This window comes from Exophiala dermatitidis (assembly GCF_000230625.1).
Source record: "Exophiala dermatitidis NIH/UT8656 unplaced genomic scaffold supercont1.2, whole genome shotgun sequence".
Classification (NCBI taxonomy): domain Eukaryota; kingdom Fungi; phylum Ascomycota; class Eurotiomycetes; order Chaetothyriales; family Herpotrichiellaceae; genus Exophiala; species Exophiala dermatitidis.
The window spans coordinates 741,698-764,479 of NW_008751647.1; the positions used below are offsets into that span (position 1 = coordinate 741,698).

The 22,782-nt window shown below is 52.7% G+C and overlaps 10 protein-coding genes across 10 annotated transcripts; 6 read left to right on the forward strand and 4 right to left on the reverse strand.

The window, feature by feature from the left end:
- Positions 1-2,205: 2,205 nt before the first annotated feature.
- HMPREF1120_01770 (uncharacterized protein) lies at positions 2,206-4,353 on the forward strand (the record flags this gene model as incomplete). Its single annotated transcript, XM_009155794.1, has 1 exon — positions 2,206-4,353. One exon carries the CDS (start codon positions 2,206-2,208, stop codon positions 4,351-4,353), a length of 2,148 nt encoding a protein of 715 aa, XP_009154042.1.
- A 156-nt stretch (positions 4,354-4,509) lies between these two features.
- HMPREF1120_01771 (uncharacterized protein) lies at positions 4,510-5,526 on the reverse strand (the record flags this gene model as incomplete). Its single annotated transcript, XM_009155795.1, has 1 exon — positions 4,510-5,526. One exon carries the CDS (start codon positions 5,524-5,526, stop codon positions 4,510-4,512), a length of 1,017 nt encoding a protein of 338 aa, XP_009154043.1.
- Positions 5,527-6,072: 546 nt separating this feature from the next.
- On the forward strand, positions 6,073-7,198 carry HMPREF1120_01772 (MC family mitochondrial carrier protein; the record flags this gene model as incomplete). Its single annotated transcript, XM_009155796.1, has 2 exons — positions 6,073-6,092; positions 6,181-7,198. 2 exons carry the CDS (start codon positions 6,073-6,075, stop codon positions 7,196-7,198), a joined length of 1,038 nt encoding a protein of 345 aa, XP_009154044.1.
- Positions 7,199-7,708: 510 nt separating this feature from the next.
- HMPREF1120_01773 (uncharacterized protein) lies at positions 7,709-8,524 on the forward strand (the record flags this gene model as incomplete). Its single annotated transcript, XM_009155797.1, has 1 exon — positions 7,709-8,524. The coding sequence occupies one exon, from the start codon at positions 7,709-7,711 to the stop codon at positions 8,522-8,524; it is 816 nt and encodes a 271-aa protein (XP_009154045.1).
- A 1,019-nt stretch (positions 8,525-9,543) lies between these two features.
- Positions 9,544-11,652, forward strand: HMPREF1120_01774 (NAD+ kinase; the record flags this gene model as incomplete). Its single annotated transcript, XM_009155798.1, has 1 exon — positions 9,544-11,652. The coding sequence occupies one exon, from the start codon at positions 9,544-9,546 to the stop codon at positions 11,650-11,652; it is 2,109 nt and encodes a 702-aa protein (XP_009154046.1).
- A 119-nt stretch (positions 11,653-11,771) lies between these two features.
- Positions 11,772-13,108, reverse strand: HMPREF1120_01775 (uncharacterized protein). The gene has a single exon (XM_009155799.1). The coding sequence runs from the start codon at positions 13,031-13,033 to the stop codon at positions 12,329-12,331; it is 705 nt and encodes a 234-aa protein (XP_009154047.1). The 5' UTR covers positions 13,034-13,108; the 3' UTR covers positions 11,772-12,328.
- A 295-nt stretch (positions 13,109-13,403) lies between these two features.
- HMPREF1120_01776 (ATP-dependent RNA helicase fal1) lies at positions 13,404-14,718 on the forward strand (the record flags this gene model as incomplete). The annotated part of the gene is made up of 3 exons (XM_009155800.1): positions 13,404-13,437; positions 13,501-13,755; positions 13,805-14,718. The coding sequence occupies 3 exons, from the start codon at positions 13,404-13,406 to the stop codon at positions 14,716-14,718; spliced, it is 1,203 nt and encodes a 400-aa protein (XP_009154048.1).
- A 556-nt stretch (positions 14,719-15,274) lies between these two features.
- On the reverse strand, positions 15,275-18,642 carry HMPREF1120_01777 (uncharacterized protein). Its single transcript, XM_009155801.1, has 4 exons — positions 17,215-18,642; positions 17,085-17,126; positions 16,328-16,949; positions 15,275-16,162 (listed from the first exon to the last, which is right to left on the reverse strand). The coding sequence occupies exons 1-4, from the start codon at positions 17,401-17,403 to the stop codon at positions 15,927-15,929; spliced, it is 1,089 nt and encodes a 362-aa protein (XP_009154049.1). The 5' UTR covers positions 17,404-18,642; the 3' UTR covers positions 15,275-15,926.
- Positions 18,643-19,130: 488 nt separating this feature from the next.
- Positions 19,131-20,881, forward strand: HMPREF1120_01778 (uncharacterized protein; the record flags this gene model as incomplete). The annotated part of the gene is made up of 3 exons (XM_009155802.1): positions 19,131-19,285; positions 19,341-19,452; positions 19,514-20,881. 3 exons carry the CDS (start codon positions 19,131-19,133, stop codon positions 20,879-20,881), a joined length of 1,635 nt encoding a protein of 544 aa, XP_009154050.1.
- Positions 20,733-22,562, reverse strand: HMPREF1120_01779 (uncharacterized protein). Its single transcript, XM_009155803.1, has 3 exons — positions 21,615-22,562; positions 20,893-21,532; positions 20,733-20,848 (listed from the first exon to the last, which is right to left on the reverse strand). The coding sequence occupies exons 1-2, from the start codon at positions 22,144-22,146 to the stop codon at positions 21,330-21,332; spliced, it is 735 nt and encodes a 244-aa protein (XP_009154051.1). The 5' UTR covers positions 22,147-22,562; the 3' UTR covers positions 20,733-20,848; positions 20,893-21,329.
- Between the last annotated feature and the right edge of the window lie 220 nt (positions 22,563-22,782).

The following is a 22,782-nucleotide window of genomic DNA, read 5'->3' on the forward strand; positions in this document are numbered from 1 at the left end:
TTGTTAAGTATAACATGCATAGGCCCGACGGATGTTGACCAAGAACAGAACACAGTAACAGATTGTGAGATCGAGGCTGGTTTTAGAAGCGCCGTCGAGTGATATAGACGTGATGGTAACGATTTCCAGTGACGGGTGCTGCTGGGATGTTCTGCTATAGTATGTAGCTTTTACCGGTGAGCAAGAAAAGACAGCGGATGCCGGTCCCAAGTGGCGGACCAGGTTGCTTTGAGACGAGACCCCGGAGGGACCGCCCTTCGAGATGCATTGTGCAGATTCCTGCCTATCTTGCCTCAGATTCAAGTCGCTAAGGTCGAGGCACGCGAGGGGAAACGCATGGTTCGATGCAATGTTGCGCTTCCAGCCACGGAGGCCATCAGTCGAGGCGTAAAGACGGCGTGGAGGAGAGATCCACATTTGGCATATCTGGGCTTGATGTTTGGTCCAGTGCAGACACTTGTACCACGGGAGGGCGGTCCTGAGCGCCCGAGAAAGCAGGGGAAGAGGCCCAGTGTGAGAGACGGTCGGCTAGAGGCCGCAGATGAGTGGCCACGGCCTCAAAGCATTATCCTGTCACACGCTGTTTCACACTGCCAGTGGCGCCCTCGATTCCTTTGTGGCCCTTGTCTTCCTCGACTCGTTTTGCCTCGACCCAACAGAACATGATTCTCCCAGGGCATATCATCGAAGCGGGTGGCCCCCACTGCGGGAGTGATCAACACTGGTCGGTTGTGCTGATCTCGGGGCTGCGAATTGGCATCGCATCAGCAGGAAACGGCCAGTTGTGACACTCTTTTCATGATGATCCGGGAAGCCCCAGCCTACGGCTTGATAACTGGAATTGTCGTCATTCGCAGTCCGGGAGAAATCCACGTAGCACTGTGCCATTGGATTGGGGCGCCATGTTGTGTAGCTGATGTCCGAGCAGTCTCTCTATCTGACGATTTTTGACCCAGCAGTTACATCTGTGATCTCGTGCAGCCTGACTGTATCTGCCAGAGTCATCGTTAGATGAAGGACAGTGTTACAAGTCGGATACGTGGTGAGATGAGCCTTGAAAGGCGCCGACCGTCAGCCGCACGCCTCGCCTCACTGAGCTTGCCTCGAGAAAATGAAAGGCTAAGTTGACAACAATATAGGCCTGGCACTTGTCTCCGTCGCTTCCAGTCCCGATGAATGAATTCGTCCAGCTTGTGAGGTGGAGAACAGTCACTAAAGCTTGCTACTACCGTCGGTTCTCCTTTCATCGCTCGACACCAAGCAGGGTGGCCGGTTGACTCGGATGATCATGTTGACAGCTAGTGTGGAATATTCCACGGTCAAACGGCCCTTCATTAGTCTCAGCAGCATGCGAGGGCACGGCAGATTCCAAAGGCTTTGTTTGGTAGCAGACCGTGGTATTGCCTCTCTTTTCGACCCGAACGGCGAAGCCGTTGGACGAGGATATAGCAGGTGCCGCCGATCCTTGGACTGTGTAACGGAAGCGCACGGGATGATCAGTATCCGGGAGTCTGAATCAGACCAGAAGTCGAGTTCTTTGCATGGTGTAAGTGCATATGGCGATGTAGGAGGAAGAAGTGGTCTGGGTGCAGATGTATTTGCAAGCAGCTGCGGCTGCCTCGACAACCTCCTACAATACAATTCCACAGCTCTACAGTACCAGATACTTCAATGGTTGTACTACGCTTTCATCTGACAAAGACTCGAGCCGCCATTTCCTCTCCCATAGTAACCACTCAAGCACACTGCGCTCCCCCAATGACATCCATGACATTTTCTCTCTCTCACGCCCACGGCCCAGCAATGCATCCTTCCTACAGGGAAAGGAATCTTCCAGGAACGCCTCCCGACACTCCTTTCACACGGCTCACCAATATCACCCATTCAAGACGCATATCTAAAGGCTTAGAACTGAAATGGCTGCGAAGAGAACATCAAAGGCTCGGTCCAAAGCCAGTTAAGCAGCGCTCCGGCGTAAACGATTGGCATAATCCTCGTTTCCTGCTCGTCAACCCATGTCCATGCCGACCCCTGATACTCAGCCACCATCTGGAACCCCGGTTCCCGCACAAGTTTGCTCAGGCTGAGCATGTGGGTGGCTTGCTGGTTACAAAATGAGACTGACGAAGGAGAAGCGAATGACGGACCGCACCCTCCTTAACTTCCTTGCCTCAACTGAGGTGCAGAGATGAGACACCAGTTCCAATGTTTGCCCATGCGCTTCTCTACGCTTTGCTCTTGCTTGGTAAAGTCGCGGCACTTCCGATCGGAGGCGCCGTCGACTCCAGCTACGATGCTTGGGCTACAGCACTCTCTGATGTCGGCCCCCTCATCCTGCTCATCGGCGAGCGAAGTACCAAACAGCTGCTCCGAGATGTGAGAAGCATCAGTGGTGCTTTCAGCCTCGCCGCTGCGCCCCTGGGTCTGGTCTCGATCGTCACAAGTCTGCTGCGAATGTCTGGTTCTCATCGTGTCCGTTCTTTCCTGGGCTATGAGCAAGAATCACGGAGCGTTGCGGCATTAGAATTGTCCCGTATCAATTGCAACGGCGTCCACCCGGAACTCATTGACGGCTATCTGGTTCGGACAACGGCCGCGATATCTGCACGGCATGCTGGGGTGGTTGGGGTCTCGGCCTTACAGTCTGATCTGACTCGAGAGACTGCAGAAGAAGCTATTGCCCAGGCGACCTGCTGTAACTCGTACGAAGCTGCAAAGGCACGTCTGCGAGTCCCCAAAACAGATGCAAAACTGAAATGGTGCTCGCAAATGGCGATCGCTGACACCAGGCGAGACGGGTTGGAAGACAACCTATTCGGGATTCTGTCTGCCGCTCTGCAGATAGATCTCGTCGATCAGAAAGCTGGAGTGCTCCGAAAGCAACTCAGACATGTTCTTCATCTTCCTGACAGCCAGACGCAGAGCCAACCCAGCAAGGTGCCTCGGGTGACGAGCAAAACTGAGCCTGGAGACACCCTTTGCTTCGTCATCATCTTTGACGCGATCTCTGAGTATTGTACGGCTAATAGCACGTCGAGAATGATCTCCATGCTGATTGGCTTGAGTTCTTCCCTAGTTATTATGGGCCTATATGTGATTGAGCTCCGTTTCAGCCGGGGTTGGACAATGACCACGGGCTGGCTGCTCACCATTATAGGCTATCTTGGGATCGTGACATTTGTCACACTGGCTGCACGGCACATTCAACTAGCATGCTGCTCAATCCGGCTTCGATCGAAGGACGCAAAGTTGTCTGAACGCTGGCAAAACGGACTGGCGATAGCTGCACAATCTGACAATAAAGGGGGTGCAGATTTCCTGGTGGCTTTGAACGGTAGTGCTCAAGTATTTGAAGCCATTTGGTTGAGACCTCTCAATACTGCGGCATGCATCAAGGCCGATGTCATCGGCATTTTGTTGACGCTGAGCTTTCTCTGTCATTACCTCGGCCTACGATCTTCTTCCTGGTGGTTGGGTGTGTGCGAGCTCGCCATCTGCATTTCTGCTGCATTCGCCCGGAGCTTGACGAAAAGCAGACCAGTCAAATTCCAGCTGCCATCGAATGGCTTACACCATTCCAAGGTAGATTGGCGGTGTTGCAGCACCGGGCTCATCACCGTCCAACAGGCTCATGAAGTCGATGATACGACACAGCCACACCCTAACAGACTCGACTTGCGGATTTATTCATCTTATGACAGTATAACTTCGCCAGTAACGGCAGAGAGCGTTGCCTGGCTGTGTGCGGTACTGTGCTTGAATGACCAAACCCTAATGTCGTGGCTATTAGACATCACCGGGATGAGACTGAGTGTTTGCAAGACTCTTAAAGGAGCCCACGATCATGCAATCATTGCCTCGTTCTCAGCAGGAATTTTGTGCCAGGAAGGGCTGGCTTCGACAGACGTAAATACTTGTGTGGGCTTCTCCTGCAACAGTGAAAGTCTCAGTGCTCCAACCCCATGGTTCGCTCGAGCAATCATGAGACAGCCCCAGTGGAGAGTCAACCGCGACGCGTTTGTCTCGATAACAGATACCATCGGGAAGGTCCACGTACCGTCATTGAGCTCGCTCATGACCTGGTGGACGATGAGCGAGCTCAGGAACGGGCCTGAAGACAATCAGGAGAACCTACAGTGGGCATTCCTCTTGCTAAACACTGTATTCTTTGCACTTTTGCAATCTGTGTCTTCTTCTGCAGATACAACATTGCTGCCTGCCGTTGCATTGATACATGGGACCCCAAATCCCAAGATGGATAGTGTGGCGCGATCATTCTTCGAGAGGATGAAGGCCGAACAACTGAAATCAGGAGCTCACGGCTCTGTCAGCCAGCCCGGATCTCAAATTTGATGCTTGAAGAACGCCAAAGCTTGCAGGAGCGGATGAACAAGGCAACGTGGAATTCGATCGGTGTGTAGCCCAACGTCGGAAATGACCCTGTTCTAATATCTATCGGATACCCGGCGTTGAACGCTCATATAGATGTAGATGTCAGTTTCATGGTCTCTAGAAACCGTCGGAGATGCCATCACTTCGTTCACGTTGCAGTCTCTCGTCATTCACCTTCTGCCACCACCGATGTGTTTCGTCTTTTGTCTCTTCCGGCTTCTCGTCCCAAGGCTTTGGACTCAAGATATAATGTATATTTTTGACCCGATCATCCCGCCATATCGCATCGTGAACGCCTTTCCACCGCATCGTCTTTAACGCGTTATAAACATAAGGCAGCCCGACCCAGCGGCCGTGAAACTGATCGCCCAAGAGACTCTGATCGGCAAAGTCGTAGCCCGAGGTAATGGCGCCATTTTGCATGGCGCTGAGAATCTTGTCATAAGTCCCCTGGCTGGGGTTGCAGACAACAAGGCCTCCGTTCGGGCAAGCGATACCCGCAGTAGGAGATGGACCATGGACCTGTGCATCATCGGGTGTATTATGTTGTGAGGTAAAGGCACAGTTCTCCGGCACCCAGTGTTTAGGGTAGTGCGATTTCTTCAACGGGTTGCAAGCACAGGCATGGCTGGCGGCATAGACCCTGTTCCCCTCCCCGTTCTTTTCAGGTCCGTCCAACTCAAGGTCCATCAGTTCATCCATGTTCTGAAGCACCATCATGTCACTGTCCAGTTGTACCACGCGGTCATATTCCGTCAGACTGAATGGCGTAAGCTTGCTCCAGCAGTCGTAGAAGCGCGGATCGTTGGCATAGTCCTTGGAAACAGAGGGCAGAAGGTATGGGATCTTTTTGGCCGGGATATCTCTTCTTCGCAGTGCCTCGAGCCCTCCGGCGGGGAATGTATCGGTGTATAACGCGATCAGGGGGTACTTCGATCCCGTCTTCTTCAGGGAGTAGTCGAGCGTCAGGAGGCCCGAGAGATAGTCGGTGTTGGTGATGAGTGTGGTCCAGACTCTCTTGGGGCCATCGCCGCCGCCATGTTCATGTTCATGTTCACCGTTGACCGCAGCCGCATTACGGGCGTCCTGCGCGTGTGCCTCTGCGATCAACTTTTTTTGGTGCGGTGCCAGCATCGTGATCCGATCTGATCTGAGATCCAGGCAGAATATCTGTATCTGTAAACACTGCAGTTCTGAGAGCAGCTGAGCGAAAATAAAAAAAGTGCTCCGCCTTTCCAAAGCGGTGGTAGAACGACTACATTGCGCGATCCGTGGGTAACACCATAGACTAAAACGTCCCTACCTAGATCTAGTCCCCGTTCGAGGGCGGACGAAGTAAAAGATCCCCTTCTAGATTTATGCCCTGCCGTACTGTAGCCGCTTCTCTCGGGGGCGTGCCATTGAAGTTGTCCTAATAAGCAGATCGGGGAGTCTAGTCGCAGCCCGGAGGGTCCCTGAATCCGTCAATCTGCCCGCATCATCGCAGCGGGGACTGGAGTTCGTCTTCAACCAGGTTAGAAATGCGGCTTCTTCTCCAGGATTTCCCATTAGTTTTTGTGATGTACACGGTGTCTTGGGAACCTCAGCTCTTCGATGGTTGAGGCCAGGTTATTGACCTTTTTGACTTGTCAGTGGTAGTAGTTGGCTACAGGACAATAGCCGCATGGATGGAACATGAACATGTCGGCCAAGTTGAGCAGGTAAGTTTATTTTATGCGGATGTTGTCACCTCCCGCCGAATTGCGAGTTTGTTCATTATTTGTCGTATGCTCATAAATGTTACAACAGTCCCCAGAATGATCCTGCTGCTGGAAGCTTGTCGCCTCTCACCACTCAGCTCCCTGGCAGTAACAATGATGCCAGTGCACTGGCAATCAGCCCCAGTCCGGAGCCGGCAGCCACGAAGAAGCGGGTAGTGAGCAACTACAAAGGATTTGTGGCAGGAGTGTTTTCGGGCATTGCCAAACTATCAGTCGGCCATCCGTTCGACACGATCAAAGTTCGACTACAGACGGCGGACAAGAGCAGATTCAAAGGACCGCTGGACTGTGTGCTGCAGACATTGAGGAAAGAAGGCGCAGGTGGACTCTACAAGGGCGCGACGCCGCCGCTGTTGGGATGGATGGTCATGGACTCGGTCATGCTGGGGAGCTTGACGCTCTATCGACGACTGTTACATGACCATGTTTTCTCTCGACCCGGGTCTGGCGAGAAACTACCACTACCTGCTTTCGGGCACGGGATTGCTGGGATTCTGGCCGGCTCGACTGTCTCGTTTGTCGCTGCCCCCGTGGAACACGTCAAGGCGCGTCTACAGATCCAATATGCGGCCCACAAGAAGGACAGGCTATATAAAGGACCTTTGGACTGTACGGCCAAGATCCTGCGAACACACGGCATTCGAGGTCTCTACCATGGCCTGTTTGCAACTTTGGTTTTTCGATCTTTTTTCTTCTTCTGGTGGGGAAGTTACGACATTATTACCCGCTTGTTTCAGAAACATACGTCTCTGTCTGCTCCGGTGATCAATTTTTGGGCTGGGGGGTTGTCGGCTCAGATCTTTTGGTTGACTTCTTACCCTTCGGATGTGGTCAAGCAGAGAATCATGACTGATCCGCTTGGCGGTGCTTTGAATGATGGCACGCCTCGCTTTAGGCACTGGAAAGACGCCGCGGTCGCTGTGTATAGGCAGGCGGGGTGGAGGGGCTATTGGAGGGGGTTTCTTCCTTGTTTTCTACGCGCGTTTCCGGCAAATGCAATGGCGTTGGTGGCTTTTGAGGGCGTCATGAGAGCATTGCCTGATTGATATATAGAAATCAAAAGGACCATTCGATACGATGTGATACCCTGGAAAGTGACGGAGACGAGTTGACTTTGGTATTACCGCTCTACTACAACATTTGAGCACTCACTCCTCCTTGTTCATGACATTTGCTCGGGGACGAAGCTCAAGGCTGGCTTCCTAGCAATCAAGTAGCCAATTGGCGCTGGTTGGCCTTTCTAGTTGTCTAGCGCGGTTTTGCAATTTTCTACCATAGTACCGAGTGAATATTCTCGTAAACACTTTCCATCAGCAATAGGCCTTGCGAGGTAGTATTGCTTTCGGTACATCAACCCTCAAGACTGCCGCTGACATTGCGGGAATACGAAGCACGCTCATGATCACTTGAAGATTACCTGGTACCTCCTCCAACAAACCCACAGCCTTGCCAAGCCAACGCTAAATTTTCTGCTATAATTCTAGTACTATCAAGTTCGAGTTCTCGCCTACCATCACCAGGACCATCCGCCCAAATTTCCCGGTATCAAGGCACTGATGGAGGGCCCAAAGGCCATATTACATACGCTGGTCAGCGCAGATGGATCTGCAACCTACACGGCGAACAACGGACAGACGATTGTCGCGGGCGTCAACTATCCGGTCGAGGTGCCGTATCGAAGTGATGAAATCCCAGAGTCAACCTTTATCGACGTCAATCTTCGACCGCATAATGGGGTGGGCATGGTCAAAGAGCGACATGTAGAAGACCTCATCATGCGAACACTGCAGACCATTGTTCTCGGCGATCTCACTCCCAGGACCATGCTTCAAATCACCCTGCAAGTGGTGAGTGTCGAGAGCGACGAAAGCCTACCCGGGGGTGTCAAGGGGGGCGGTCAAGGTGAGACATATCTCGACATGCTCGCCTCTGCCTTGAATGCCAGTGTGCTGGGATGCTTGGATGCGGGCGTGCAGATGAAGGCGGTTGCCGGAGCAGCATTGGTGGGCATCGACCAGGAAGGACGCTTGGTTGTCGGGCCTGGAGTGGTACAGCGCAAGAAGTGCACCTCCTTGCATGTTTTTGCCTTCACCAGTGACGGCAAAACAGTCTTGATGGAGAGTGAAGGACAGTTTACCCTGAGCCAGTGGAGACACGCAGAACAGGTTGCCAGAACCGCTGTCCTTGGAAATGTCAACAAGATCGTGACAAGTGCAGTTAACAACAAACAGAACGACGACGGAGATGTTGCCATGAATGGAACGAATACTACTACAACCGAAAACTCGAACTCGGCTACGAGCGTTCTGGATGTGATCAGAAAGGCACTAGAAGCCCGAGTGATTAAGGACGAGGGTCACCGACCAGAGTGAGGATGTTACGGTTTTGCTTTTGGAATGCTGAAACAAGTCAACGAAAAAGTCACAAAAATGGGCGGTTGTTTGGCGACCAAACAGTGGTGAGGTTGCTGGGATGTGAGAGCTTCGAGTCAGCCTGTAAACCCGCCGTTGCAGGGATGTCGGCTCACGGACAGGCCGGGCAGGGGCGAGTCTAGGCGATAGGAATAGCGCCCCAGGGGCCAGGCAGATGCCGGGAGATGAGGCCTTAGGGGCTTCTTAGGCTCTTTGGGCGGGACGGGGCAAGGGTTTGTGGTTGACCCACGCCTACTGTCGGTCCCCACGTGTCTGTCTCAACATGCCCGCACAAGCCCAGGAGGCCTTTTCTGCCTCTACCAACCGCCTCCTTGAACCTGCTTCTGATGGAAAGAAGTACGTACCACAGGCACTACTACCGGTTTCTGCTCTCGCGTCCAAACGTGGAGTCGAGACGGGCCAAGGAGTGCAGACTGCCACAGCCAGAGTCCAGATACCATTTAAAGCCTGGCGACCAGCCCGTCGCCGATGCAGGGTAGAAAAACATACACTTTCTGATTCTGCAACTTCAAGTTAGCCTTCAAGCTTGTCTATTTTCTGTTCAGTTCATAGTGCACGGCAGGACCGTTGCAGTATTCAAGTGTGCTGTCTGTTGTGTCAGCGCCTTTTCTCAACCATTATTTCCAGTTAACTCCGCTTCCCCCGAAACAGTGGCCCGGAGTGCGCTGCTGCCTCCGAATCTCAGGCTGCTGCTGTATCGGACCCCACGTCCGTGCTGCTCCTGTTCCTGTTCCTGCCAGTGTGCCTGAGCCTGTGCCGACACACCCAAAGTTCCAAGCCCCAAACGCGTCCGCAGGCTACCAAGCATACCTGGTAGGAGCCAACCACAGGCAGCACTACCACCGACTATCACCTCTATAGCACCGCAGGCCACATAAACCCGCAGGCTCGGGCTGTGCGGCGAGATCTGACACCTGGGATTGGGGACTTCGAGGCTGGCATCACCACCCACCATCACCATGACCACCACTACCATCGCCGATTCTACCGACCCGCGCACTACTCCCGTTACGACTCCCGCTACCGCTGTCGCTTCCACTCCCACTCCCACTATCACCACCACCACCACTAATCCCACCACCGCTAGTACCATAAGCAGCGCCGTCAACACCAATTCCAGCTTACCATCATCTCCCACCATTTCGGAGGGCACTAGTTCCAGCAACTTCTCTCCGCCGACTCCTGCACCCATTGATAATCCTCGTCCTCTCCTCTCCAATGGCATGGCCATTCCCAATCGCAAGGCCACGGTGGGAGAGAGTATCTTGCGCCAATATGCCCAAAATTTAGATCCCTTGCATACCGATGAGCACACCCATACCGTTCACGATGTCACCGATTCACAAGCCGACGCTCCGGTTGACGATGGCCTGCTGACTTCGACCAACGACCACGGCATCACTCCTTTCAGCAACCCTCTGATCGATCCTTTGCGCAGTTCTTATATCGCACACCATCCGACAGTCCCCCGACCCAAACCATTGCAATTACCGAAGCCTGCCCTTTCTCATCGCAAGAATGCAAGATCAATAGACATTCCTAGACAGACTATACTCAAGGCATTGGCTTCGCGAAGATCCAGTATGGATCCAACCGCTGGTGCCATGAACCCCAGCGCTTTCAATACGCTTGCTGGTGCAGAGGAAGGATCAGAACAGCAGAACAGCCTCTCTCCTTTGTCGTGTCCTACAGCAACCTTCTCGGCCTTACAACCCAGTGCGCTTTCCGAACAGTCTCCGATGGCGACCAGTTTCCTTCGCTCGCCTTGCTTTTTCCACCAGCGGTTTGAGGGTGTGGTTGATCTCCAGAAGGTACTCGAGGAGATCGCGTCTGATGACTATTCGCATTCGAGACTGATGCAGACCGCTACTGGCGTTCGGGAAGTCTCGAAGCAATTACAGCGCAAACCACTCAAGCGTGCGGTGCGAAACGTTATGATCGTGACCAAGGCCCGCGACAATAGTTTGGTCTACTTGACGCGCGAACTCGCTGAATGGCTACTCTCCACACCTCGCTATGGTAGTGATCTAGGCGTGAATGTCTATGTCGATGCCAAGTTGCGGCATTCGAAACGGTTTGATGCTGCAGGGCTCCTTAGAAAGGAGCCCCGGTTCCAGCATATGCTCAAATACTGGACGCCCGACTTATGTTGGTCCTCGCCGGAGAAGTTCGACCTTGTCCTGACTCTAGGAGGCGACGGTACGGTGTTGTTCACATCCTGGCTGTTTCAAAGGGTGGTGCCGCCCGTGCTCTCCTTTTCTCTCGGCAGTCTGGGCTTCTTGACGAATTTTGAGTTTGACAAATACAAGGAGCATCTGGATCGAGTCATGGGTGACGCTGGAATGCGCGTCAACCTCCGCATGCGTTTTACATGCACGGTTTGGAGAATGGACCGCTCTCCTGGTGCAGCTAAAGGCGCAGTGGAGGAGGGCGAACAGTTTGAAGTGCTCAATGAGCTCGTCATTGATCGTGGGCCTTCAGCATACGTTTCCAATTTAGAGCTTTATGGTGATGATGAGCTCCTCACAATCGTTCAGGCCGATGGATGTATCTTCTCCACACCCACAGGATCTACGGCCTACTCCCTTTCTGCTGGCGGGTCTTTGATCCACCCGTCAATCCCGGCGATCTTGCTAACACCCATCTGCCCGCATACCCTCTCTTTCCGACCTATGGTGTTGTCCGACACCCTCGCCCTGCGGATCGCCGTGCCTCACAAGTCTCGATCTTCCGCTTACTGCTCCTTTGACGGAAAAGGTCGCATCGAGCTTAAGCAAGGAGATTATGTGACGCTGGAAGCATCCCAATATCCATTCCCTACCGTTATGACCGGTACCAACGAGTGGGTCGAAAGCGTACAAAGGGCTTTGAGGTGGAATGTCAGAGGAGCTGTCCAGAAGGGCTGGGATGGCGGCGATGATGACGACAGCGACCATGTGGAAGAAAAATGGGACATTGACATGGATGCAGGTCCTTTTGGGGGCACTGACAGTGGCATCGGTCCTAGTGAGGACGGTGACCATGTGGCAAGCCCTATGAGGCCGCAGCTAAGTATGCTGAATATGTGATGGCCACCTAGATGGTAGATTTGGCTGCTTTTGGATCGCTTTTGGATTGCTTTTGGGTCGGGGTTATTGAGAACAGCATTTAGCGCCTTACACCATGAATCTGCATGATGATTGTGACGTGAATTCATACCAGGTATCCTTCTTGGTAAGCCATATGCTTTGATTTTCCCTTTCATTGCTTTCTATACATTCATGCTTGTTTTTCTGTTTCTACCAATGTGTCCATTGGTGCCCAGTTGGTGACCATGGGGACAGGACGAACACAATGCTATGGTAAGTGAGGTGAAAATGAGGCCATAGGTACACTGTGACTCTCGAACACAAGGCTTCTCTTCTACCTATACTATCAATGTGTGAACACAGGTCCGCGAATACTGACCTTGCTGTCGCTCTTCGTCTTTTGCTCACTATGCTGTCTCGCGCTCTCTTCTTCCCTCTTCTCCTCTTCCTCTGCCACAACACTCCCTCTATCCTGACCTTCACATACTTCGCGCCAACTCCTCCTTGCCTTCTTCTACCCTGATCCTACTCTCCACCACTGCCACGACACTCTTCAAGTCAAGATGGACTCCTCTGACAATTCCTCCACGCAAGGCGTTGAAGGTAAGTAGAGCGCCGCGCTGATATTTGACCTACAAACTTCCCTAGCTTCAAAACAAGGGCGCTCTCTTCTTTGTCAACAACTGACTAGGGGGTGAAAGCAGGCCTTGTTGCAAGATTTACGCTGCCAGACGACAGCGACAATCCGTCCGCCGGCTCTGACAATGAGGGGCCTATCGCCGCCGCTGCCGCCGCCGCCATCACCACAAGCAACAACGGCAACAACGGCAACAACGGCAACAACGGCAACAACGGCAACAGCACCAGCAACAGCACCAGCAACACCAGCACCACCACCAACAGCAACAACAACACCAACTCCTCCTCCAGCCCATTCCATGGGTTCATGACCAATGGCACTGGCACTGGCACCCTGACGAACGGCAATGTCAACCACGAAGAAGAGGATGGAGATGAGGAGTCCTTTGATGCTGAAGACGAGGAAGAAGACGAGGGCGCCGTGCTCTCGGGTGGTCTTGGTCTCCGTCGTGTCGACCGAATTTGGGACATGCGGGCATTCGAGCGGCGGGAGTCGCTCCCGAACGGCATTCACACGCCAAACGGGACGGTAACCACTCCATCTGAAGACGAAGACGACGAAGACGAGGATGAAGACGTCTTCGAGAGTGTGGAAGAGCAGCTCCCCCGGCTCCCCAACGGGGTGCACGGGGACGAGCTGGAGAATGGCGATTTGGCAGACTCTGGCGACGACGCTGATGAGGAGGAGGTGGTCGATGACGTTGGCAACGGCGCTGCCGACCTGCCCAACGGCATCAATCATGATTAGCTAGATAGGAGTAAATCGATGCCAGTTTACGCCATGAGAGAATCCTGTTTCTTATGAGTAGTAGGCGCCTTGTGTTCATTTTCATGCGGTGTAGTTGGATACAGTATGCGAGCGTTTAAAAAAGGGGTGGTGATCACGTGACCCCCTCGCAAGGCTGAAATGTTGTGTCGGCACGCTGATTGGCCGACGGAAAACGTTGCCAAGGTTCGACGTCAAAAGTTCATGATTCGCCGCCGCGGCAGCGAAAGAGAAAGCGGCGCATACAACTTTACTGAACGATCAGATCTCTCCTCTCTACGATCAACATCTACACCGAATATCTCCCAGATACATTTTGAATCATTACTACTACTGACACATCAAAATGGCCGAAGGCGGCATCGACAGAAATGCCGATGGTAAGTCCATTCTTGCATCAGCGTCTGTCGATCGATCGCAGCTAACCACAGCGGACACTACAGAGCGGATGGAGTTTTCGACCTCGAAAGAGGTGACGGTCGCGCCGACGTTCGAGGACATGCACCTGAAGGAGAATCTCCTTCGCGGAATCTATGCGTACGGATACGAATCGCCGTCCGCGGTGCAGTCGCGAGCGATTGTTCAGATATGCAAGGGCCGAGACACCATTGCACAAGCGCAGTCGGGGACGGGCAAGACGGCAACATTTGCCATCAGCATCTTACAAGTGATCGATACCTCAGTTCGGGAGACACAAGGTACGTACGACTGCGAAAGTACGAAGCGAAGCGACTGACATTTCCAAAGCTTTGGTATTATCACCGACGCGCGAATTAGCGACACAGATCCAAAGTGTCATCATGGCACTAGGCGACTACATGAACGTACAATGCCACGCGTGTATCGGGGGCACCAATGTGGGCGAAGATATCCGCAAACTCGATTACGGCCAGCACGTCGTCTCCGGCACACCGGGCCGAGTGGCCGATATGATTCGGCGCCGAAACCTGCGCACTCGACACATCAAGATGTTGGTTCTCGACGAAGCGGACGAATTGCTTAACAGGGGATTCAGAGAACAAATCTACGATGTGTACCGGTATCTGCCACCAGCGACACAAGTCGTGGTTGTATCTGCTACCTTGCCCTACGATGTTCTTGACATGACGACGAAATTCATGACGGATCCGGTTCGGATTCTAGTCAAGCGCGACGAATTGACGTTAGAAGGATTGAAACAGTATTTCATTGCTGTGGAAAAGGAGGAGTGGAAATTCGATACCTTGTGCGACCTTTACGATACCTTGACTATTACGCAAGCCGTCATCTTCTGCAATACCCGCCGCAAGGTCGATTGGTTGACTGACAAGATGCGCGAGGCGAATTTCACGGTTAGCAGTATGCATGGCGAAATGCCCCAGAAGGAACGCGACAGTATCATGTCCGATTTCAGACAGGGAAATAGTCGCGTGCTTATCAGTACCGATGTCTGGGCAAGAGGTATTGATGTCCAACAAGTCAGTCTGGTTATCAACTATGATTTGCCGAGCAATCGTGAGAACTATATTCACAGGATTGGTCGGAGTGGTCGCTTCGGTCGCAAGGGCGTCGCTATCAATTTTGTCACGTCCGAGGATGTGCGCATTCTGAGAGATATCGAACTCTACTATTCGACTCAGATCGATGAGATGCCGATGAATGTCGCTGATCTCTTGACTTGAGAGAGATGGATGGGAGAACGAACGCACCGACGCACCACACTCTGGATTCTGGATTGGATTGCATGTCGAACCGTTTGCCGGGTGGTTCGAATGCACAAAGGCGTTCTTCGATCGCACAGCAGTCACATGTCTATCTGTTCATCAGCCCCCAGCCCCTTCCTTCTCGAACAGCTCGGCGCAGAAATGAGCAGGCACTGCACTGCCCTGCATCAATCTTTCAACGGCCAACATGAGTCATGCACTCCGGCGCACTACAGCTCACGACGAAACCATCGAAGTCCGAGTTGCGTTGCGGTCCCTTAGGCTGACAAGACAACCGTATCCCACATTTCAGTAGCGATTCCAAGTTCAACGGACGCCACTTTTCGCGCCCTCGGCACCCTCACGACCTGCCAGGACTCGTGAGGCTAGGGGAAAAGGGGAACCGCAGCGCAGCGCAGCGCATATCATTTTTGAGTCAGACTTGCAAGGGCTTCGGAATGGAATGCCTCATGTCACCTGTGTTTGGTCTGCTCGATCTTATGTCTTGGTGTTTCGAGACGATAAGGATGGAAATGGGTCACAATCCATAATTGTTAGTGGCGCCCTCTACAAATCTCTGGTCATGAGGCTAACAAGTCTGTATGCAGAATACTCACAAACCATTTGTCACTCCCAAACTGAAGAAAGAAAACTGCGGAATACTATTACCGCAAACGTTGGAAAACGTACTCCCAGTGATACTGACCGGTGACTAACCAACTTAGTCCCGCCGGCATCTGTCTATCTATCTATCCATGCCATGAGTACCCTCATGGGCGCGGTGATGAGTCACCCAAAGGCCTGCCCGATGACTGATGAACAGGACAGCAATGTCCAGCATTGCATCTCTCGTTGAGCGATGACAAGAAAGACAAGACGTTCCAAGAAGTCTGTCGTTGGGGGTTTCGAAGCATGGTCTCTGGTCGTCTCTGGTTCTGTCTCTTTAGTCTGTCATTCCCCTCGATTCAGCCCTGCGGACGACGCACCCTTTTGCAAAAAGTAGCAAGAGTTCTTCTTCTGTCGGCTATTCTCTCTCTGCTCGATTCCCTCCCCTTTTTTATCCAACGTAACAAAACTGGGACCAAGTGCTCAAATTTTAACATTGTTTGCCCACCCGCTTGAGGTTGTCGTTCCCCGTCAAGTTACCATCATCACCATCGTATCAACATCGTATCATAGCATACATATCATGTTCGTGGACCTTGCGACGACCACACACGCGCCAACCAGTCCCGAAACCGTTCCGGCCACACCGGCACCAGCGGTGGATGCAGGTTCATGTCTGCGAAATCATAGCGTCCTTCAGCCGTGGCGATCAACTGCTGGATCCTGATCTCTCGGCCCCGATCGCCTACCGCTCGCGCATATGTCAAGGCGTCATGTAATGAACTGATCGTATGGCCGGAGATTTCGAACGGTCGACCTAGAATCGTAAATACTCAGCGCCGTTGCGGTAATAGAATGGACAAAGATACGCATGGACCAGGGACAAAAGAAAGGAAAGCAATGAAATGAAAGGACCCGGAGCTGACAATCGGAAGGTAGTCTGTTCAGAGAATTGAAAAGAACTCGATTTGCAGGTTCTCACCTTGAATCGACTCGGCGATAGCCACGACCTCTCGCACCGTCATACGTTCGCCACAGAATCGAAACTCGCGCGGCCAGACCGGCAACTCCAATGCCGCAATCACGAACCTAGCCACGTCCCGCGCGGCAGTCATGCAAATGGTCGCGGGACCGGGTCCGCCACCACCCCCGGTCGCAGTGACGTCCACAGCAAAAGGAATCTGGGCTGTCCGGCGCCGAAAGTCCATCAGATAGGCGCCTTCGTGAGCAATATCGTTGTTGTTGGTCAGTCCGATCTGGGACGCCGCCAGGCCGCCGGGCGCGAATCTCTCGTAGAAGATTCCACATGTGAAGACTGTGAATGTCATGCCATTGGGTTGTGATTCGAGCTGGGATAGTCGCTGTAAAGCGGCGGCGTGACGTTCGTTATCGACCGGGAGACCGTGCGGCGGCGGTGATGGTGACGGTGACGGCATATATAAGCTTGGTGGTGGCCCGCAGAACTCGGAGGGGACGAATCTTCGTACGTGGACCGCGGCTGCAGCGTCAATCAGAGCTAGTTGGGGGTTGCCGCTGATGGTCGAGATGACTGTGTCGACTCCGGCAAGCTTGAATTGTAGGTCTGCCTGGGATGAATAGTCGACCTGTAGAGATTGAGAGGTTTTGTCAACGATTGCATCAATGGTGCCAACAACAGTGCCAACAGCTCCAGACGGAGGCTGAACGTGGCAAGGCGCGGAACGACGATGAATGTCCCTGAAAGTACAGTCAAGACCTACCTGCAATACCTGCCATCCTTTCGCTATAAGGCCCGGATTGCGCTTTTATTATGATTGGAAATGTCAGCCAAGTTCGCATGCGTCTTCTCACCAAATTCCCATGGGAAGCCAACATTGGGTGCACACACACCGTCCTCGATAAAATGACGAACTGATGCGACGTTTCGGTGGCCAGGCAATTCGCTATGTACTGGGCTAGGCCATTGGTGCCGACGACAGCGACTTTCATCACGGCTGAGCGGTATGTCGAGTCCTGGACTTCTGAGGAAAATCTGGAGGTGCGAGTCCCGTTTTCGACATGGTAGGGTTTGAAAGTCATTGAGTAGTTCTCGTGAGGGACTATAACGGAGGAAAAAAGAGCTGGAATGTCCGATCGCAGATATATACGATAAAAGGCAAGACAAGGGACTTTAAGGGCAGGGGCTCGAAGGAGAAAACGGAATGCGAGGATACTGACGGCCAACCGAGCTTCAATCTGGGGGATATCGAAGATAAAGAGCCAATATAAATAAAGTGCTGGAGGGAATGACACACAATACCTGCCTGTCTGCCTACTTACCGACGTCCCTGGGTTAGACAATTGGTGCCCATGACATGGCCGACTTTTGAGTCACTCTGGGCAGAATAGGCAACAAGGGTTTCCGGTCGTAGCTGGCTGCATCATTGCAACTGGCACGAAGTGGTAGTGTTCTGCACCGGCCGTCTGGCCGGCATGCTGTCTGCCAAGGATGGACAGTGTCTTTTGCATGAAACCGAGTTCGAAAGGACATCAAGTCCCGAATATGGACCAGTGCGGCATGGAAAAAAGCGTGTCATGGTTTCCAATACCAAAAGACCCGTGCAAAAGTTCCGCGAGCAGAAGAGTTATGAGTAGTCGGGTGCCTGATATCTGGGGTCCTTTTGGAGGACTACCTGAGGAGAAAAAGGCTGCCACGATATCAGGGGCTCCCTGTAGGTAGCTCGATGGACATTTTGAAGTTTATGTCTTTTGCGTGTAACGGGCGCGGCATGCCTTCCTCCTATATGCCGGAAGTATAGTCTGACCAGCCAGCCTTATAAGGCCGACCAAGACAGGGGACTCGTGGTTGTAGGTGTCAAAATAGCCCATTCGGCTGATATGACTTGCTGACTCGTAATCGCTAGTGCAGGGCTTGCCGGGCGGTGGCCTGGCAGGGTCGCGATGTTCGTCACCACTGGACCCGAGATTTTTCGATCACTTGTCCTGGATCCCACTACCCTGTGCTTGAGAGAGGGCCACTACGAGCGAGAATTGCGCCCTGATCATTGCTCTGATACACAGTCTCGAACTGGTTGGGTCCGATCGTGAGAAGCGTGTCGCTGCTCAGGGGTCATGGAGGGTCACGTGCTCTCGTGTTTTGGTCGCGACTTGACTTCATGGCAGTGGAGATTGGATGTTACACCGCATGATTTCCACTGGGCGAGGCCGACCATTGGAAATTGCTGGCATGTATAGGTCGACACGGTAGCGCGTGGTCCAAGCCATTCGAAGAGTGAACAGGCTACCTATCCAAAGTAATGATATGGTCATAGGTCTTGCTGAGATGAAGAAGATGAAGGCAGAACAAAATGTTGGGTACCACTAGTAGCAGCAACTGTAGGCAGAATACCCATCACGTGCAGTCACGTGCACCGGCCTATGACGCACCTCTCTGTAGGGTACCACTGCACATTGTAGTGCATTGCTTCGCACACATGAGCAGGAAATTGTAACAAGTCTACACTCCACACGAAATATGCATCATGGTCCGAAACAATTATGATCGTCTTGCAGTCTTTCGGTTGACTCTCGTTCTCAACCAGCAAAGAGTGCATGTCACGGTGTCAGTGGAAGCGGAATAATTCGGCCAAGCCACACGGGAGCCGCATTCACTGCAGCGACGCGCTATGCTCGTTAAAGTCGATCGATGCGCGTCGTGCGGAGCCCCAAGCGCAAGAATGACATGAACCTCTTCTCACCACTTGAACCTCAGCTTTGCGAAATCACTTCTCGTCCCCCAGATCTCCTTCCACACCCACAACAACACAATGGAGGACAAGGACTCTTCTCAGGACGCGGCAAAGCCTGCAGTGCATCACAGCCCTAAGCCTCAATACGCGTTTCAAGTGCATGACCGGTCCATGGCGCCGACAGCCTCGTCCACGTCCAACGGTGTAATCAAGGCCAAGCGAAGACGAACGAGGTCAGTACCTTCCTGGCCCTTCCAATGTGTCGCGAAAGAGACTGACCTCTTCCAGTCCACAAGATCACGCCATCCTTGAAGCGGCATACCAGAAGAATTCCAAGCCGGACAAGGCAGAGAGAGCACTCATTGTCAGCCAGGTTGAGCTGGGTGAGAAGGAAGTACAGGTACACTTACACAAATACCCAACACTCTTTACCTGGCCAGGCACTTACTGACAGCAATTAGATCTGGTTCCAAAATCGTCGTCAGAATGATCGTCGTCGATCCAAACCCTTGCAGCCTCACGAGCTCGTTGCCCACATTCGCAACAGCACCTCTAGTCCTCTCCCACCGCAAGTCACCTCATCGCCGGGCTCAGGAAACACCAATACTAGTAGTCCCATCCCTTCGGTTGCGCCAAATTCGTTTCTTGCACCCCCTGAAACAATTGATCGGCCTGCTTCGCGAGCCTCGAGCATTCATGATTTACTCAACCCAACCTCTTCGGGCGAGACCACCGGTAGCCAAGCTGCGGTTACACAGAGCACACAACAGACATCAGCTCAATGCACACCACCTTCAAGTCTGGAAAGTTCAGTCGCTTCAATAGCGCGAAAGGCAACTCCTCCCATTGTGGACGCACCGGTGCTCGAGGGTATTGAGAAAGCGGCCGAGAGTGGCAGTGAGCATGGCAGCGCTAGGAAACGAGATCATGACGAGATGCTGGGAGAGAAGGCCTCAGAACAGGTCGACAGCCAGCCGTCCGCTCGAGTCAAGGAACCCTTGCGGAGAACATCCAGTATGGTGCGATTGTCCATGACGGTGGATGGAGCTGTGAAGATTCGGACCGACAATGAGCCCACGCCATCACCTGAGAAGCCGCGCGCGCTGCCTCCACATCCAGCATCGCTGCAGAACAAAGTGAAGGCGCCAATGTTTCGGAGCAAGAGTGCCGTGAACAGTCTTGATGCATCGTCTGAGGCGGGTGGAAAGACACAGTTCCGTGGAGTGGGTGCTGGGTTTGGTCGGTCGCGTGATGCCAGAACCTGGGAGTTCTACTGTGACAGCAACTCAAACGATGCTCTTTCGACTCAGGCAGAAGCTGAGACGGCTGGGTCTGCTCTTAGTGCCATCAACCTTATCCGAACCAACAGTTTCAAGTCACGGTCTCCAGCGCTCAGTCCTTCGGTCTCCAAGGCCAACAAACGACTCACTCCAAGTGGAAAAGGTGGCAAGCCAAAGATCTCCCGGGCGAAGTCTTCTTTGGGCCGTTTGCAGGGCTCAGAGAATGCTGTCAAGTCGTCAAAGGGCGAAGCAAAGCGGTCTGGTCGTGATCGAGCTGACTCTGGAGATTCGGACAAGGAGAACTGGGCACCAGGTACTCAACTCTCCGAGCATCCACTCCGCAGAACTCAACCGAGCACAAACCAGCGACCGATTCTCCAAGAGAACGAGGACATGACATTTCCGGATGCCAGCTCTTCCCGAAAGCTGCGTGACAGTAAGGCGAACTTGAATAACAACAGTGCCTCCCCCACCAAAGTGAAAGCCAAGGGTGAAGAGCTTGATTGTGTCCAGGGTCTGCTTTCACTCAGTCAAGGAGCGTGGAAATGAGGCATGCGCACCTGCTAGCATATGGCAGTATTTTGTTTGATTTACAAGCTAGCGAGGCATGGCCTCGTCATAGCGATTGCGAGACATGAACTTTTTTCGGATGTGCATCAGGATACAGGTAGCTTTGCAGCGCAGCAGTCGGCAGCCGGTCCATAGCAAGCACATCTCAGACGTGCCAGTAGCCAGAGTCATGTCATGCTGGTTGAACAAGAACATAGCATATCCCTAATGCTCACACAAGTCAAGTTGTTGGCAATGCAATTCACCTTGTTCAATCTTTCACTCGTGATACCATTTTTCGCTTTCTGTGCTAAACTACCTACAGTAGATTATCTGCATGCATGCTTAATTGAGGAGCATTTCGGAACCTACAAGACACAACCTCATGAGGGTTCAACCCATGCTATATGAGTCCTTCAGTTCGTGTGATTTCATTCTCTCTTTCATTTCACGGCAAATAAACACTCATCTCCAACCCCTTATTATACGGCAACGTCAAATTCGTAAACCCACTATCCTCAGCCCTCAAGTACTCAAGCAGATCCTTATACCCCTTCGCAGCACCAATACTGTTATCCGTGATCACCACCGCTCCACGCCTCAACTTGGGCTGAACGAGTTTCAACACGGGTAATGCCAGGGGACTCCAAACTGAAACACACAAACAGTTGTCAGTCACAAACACTCATCAGGTTATGCAATTGGGACAAAGTGGTTTGCAGTGTTCTCTTACTGTCCAAAAGCAACAAATCCACCACTGGAAGATTTTGCTTGAGAGTTTCCAGAATATCGCCTTCTCTCAGGTCGATACACCCGGTAATTTCGGGGCCGACTTCCTTCCAGTAGGCGCGGGCTTGGTCGGCTTTGGACTTTTCGTGTTCGGTGGCTATCACTGTGCCGTGACGAGGTCGCTCAGCGGCCTTGTCCTCGGTGCCCTCGGATGAACCCTCGGCTGACGCCTCGGACGCAACATTCCCAGATACGGCGAGGGCCAAATATATCGTGCTCACGCCAAAACTGGTCCCTGCTTCCACGACATTTTTGGCATTCGTCGCCCGACACAGCTGATATATAAAGTGGCATTTATCCTGGTCCAAGGCGATAAATTTGTCGCGCATGTAGTTGCCGAATCCGCCTGCCGCTTGGATCTGGTCTGATGTCACGGCGTCTTCTTGGGTGCGTGAAAGGTGGTGTAAGCGGTCCAACAGGGTCAAGACGTGTGGAGGGGCCTTGATTGGCGAGGGAGATTGAACTGCAGCAGCCATGGGGCAGATCAGTTCTCGTTGATGTCAACGGGGTTTTCGGGTGCTACGATGGCTATCAAACCTATCTTGTAGAGCCTGGTTAAAGACCCGGTGAACAGAACTGCTTAGAAGCCAACGTAGAACTACACAATGTTAGAACAGGACCTCATCTTATTATCTAATGGACCTAAGGAACATTGGATATTCGAATGACTCAGAAGAGATGACAACGTGACTGACGCGGCGTGGCTGGCTTGAACCGTAAGTCAGCTCAGCTCGTTCGACGCCCTCGCCCTAGTACTGTAGTAGTAGTCGGTACAGTACAGTCAGTAGTACCTCGTGTTTGTTCGACAGTTCGGTCCACCTGGGGCTCAACTCAACGTGGTTCATGCAGGTGTATGGGACCGCGATTGCTGCCGAGCTGAGCTTGAGGACAACCTTGAAGTCTGTTTCTACCCGAGAAGTCCGATTGTCGTTCCCCCCAAACTTGAGGCCCCAACTGCCAGACCCTTCGGCGCAACAAGATTAGATGAGCGCTACCAATCTGATATGACTAGATAAGATTATGGTCCACATCTCCCCCACCAAATGCTTGAGAAGCTTCAATGTGGTTGATCCGTCGCCAATAGTCGCTTGTTGCGTCGTCCTCGATCCCTG

What these genes read in the sequence shown, in the direction of transcription:
- HMPREF1120_01779 (XM_009155803.1), bottom strand. Translation starts at nt 22,146, where the DNA reads ATGGCTGCTGCAGTTCAATCTCCCTCGCCAATCAAGGCCCCTCCACAC. An exon ending in GGATTTGTTGCTTTTGGACA is followed by an intron (nt 21,533 to 21,614) that starts GTAAGAGAACAC and finishes TGTGTGTTTCAG; the next exon opens with TTTGGAGTCCCCTGGCATTA.
- HMPREF1120_01775 (XM_009155799.1), bottom strand. Translation starts at nt 13,033, where the DNA reads ATGATTGATGCCGTTGGGCAGGTCGGCAGCGCCGTTGCCAACGTCATC.
- HMPREF1120_01777 (XM_009155801.1), bottom strand. Translation starts at nt 17,403, where the DNA reads ATGACTTTCAAACCCTACCATGTCGAAAACGGGACTCGCACCTCCAGA. An exon ending in TCGTCATTTTATCGAGGACG is followed by an intron (nt 17,127 to 17,214) that starts GTGTGTGTGCAC and finishes TCATAATAAAAG; the next exon opens with CGCAATCCGGGCCTTATAGC. An exon ending in TATCGCCGAGTCGATTCAAG is followed by an intron (nt 16,163 to 16,327) that starts GTGAGAACCTGC and finishes TTACGATTCTAG; the next exon opens with GTCGACCGTTCGAAATCTCC.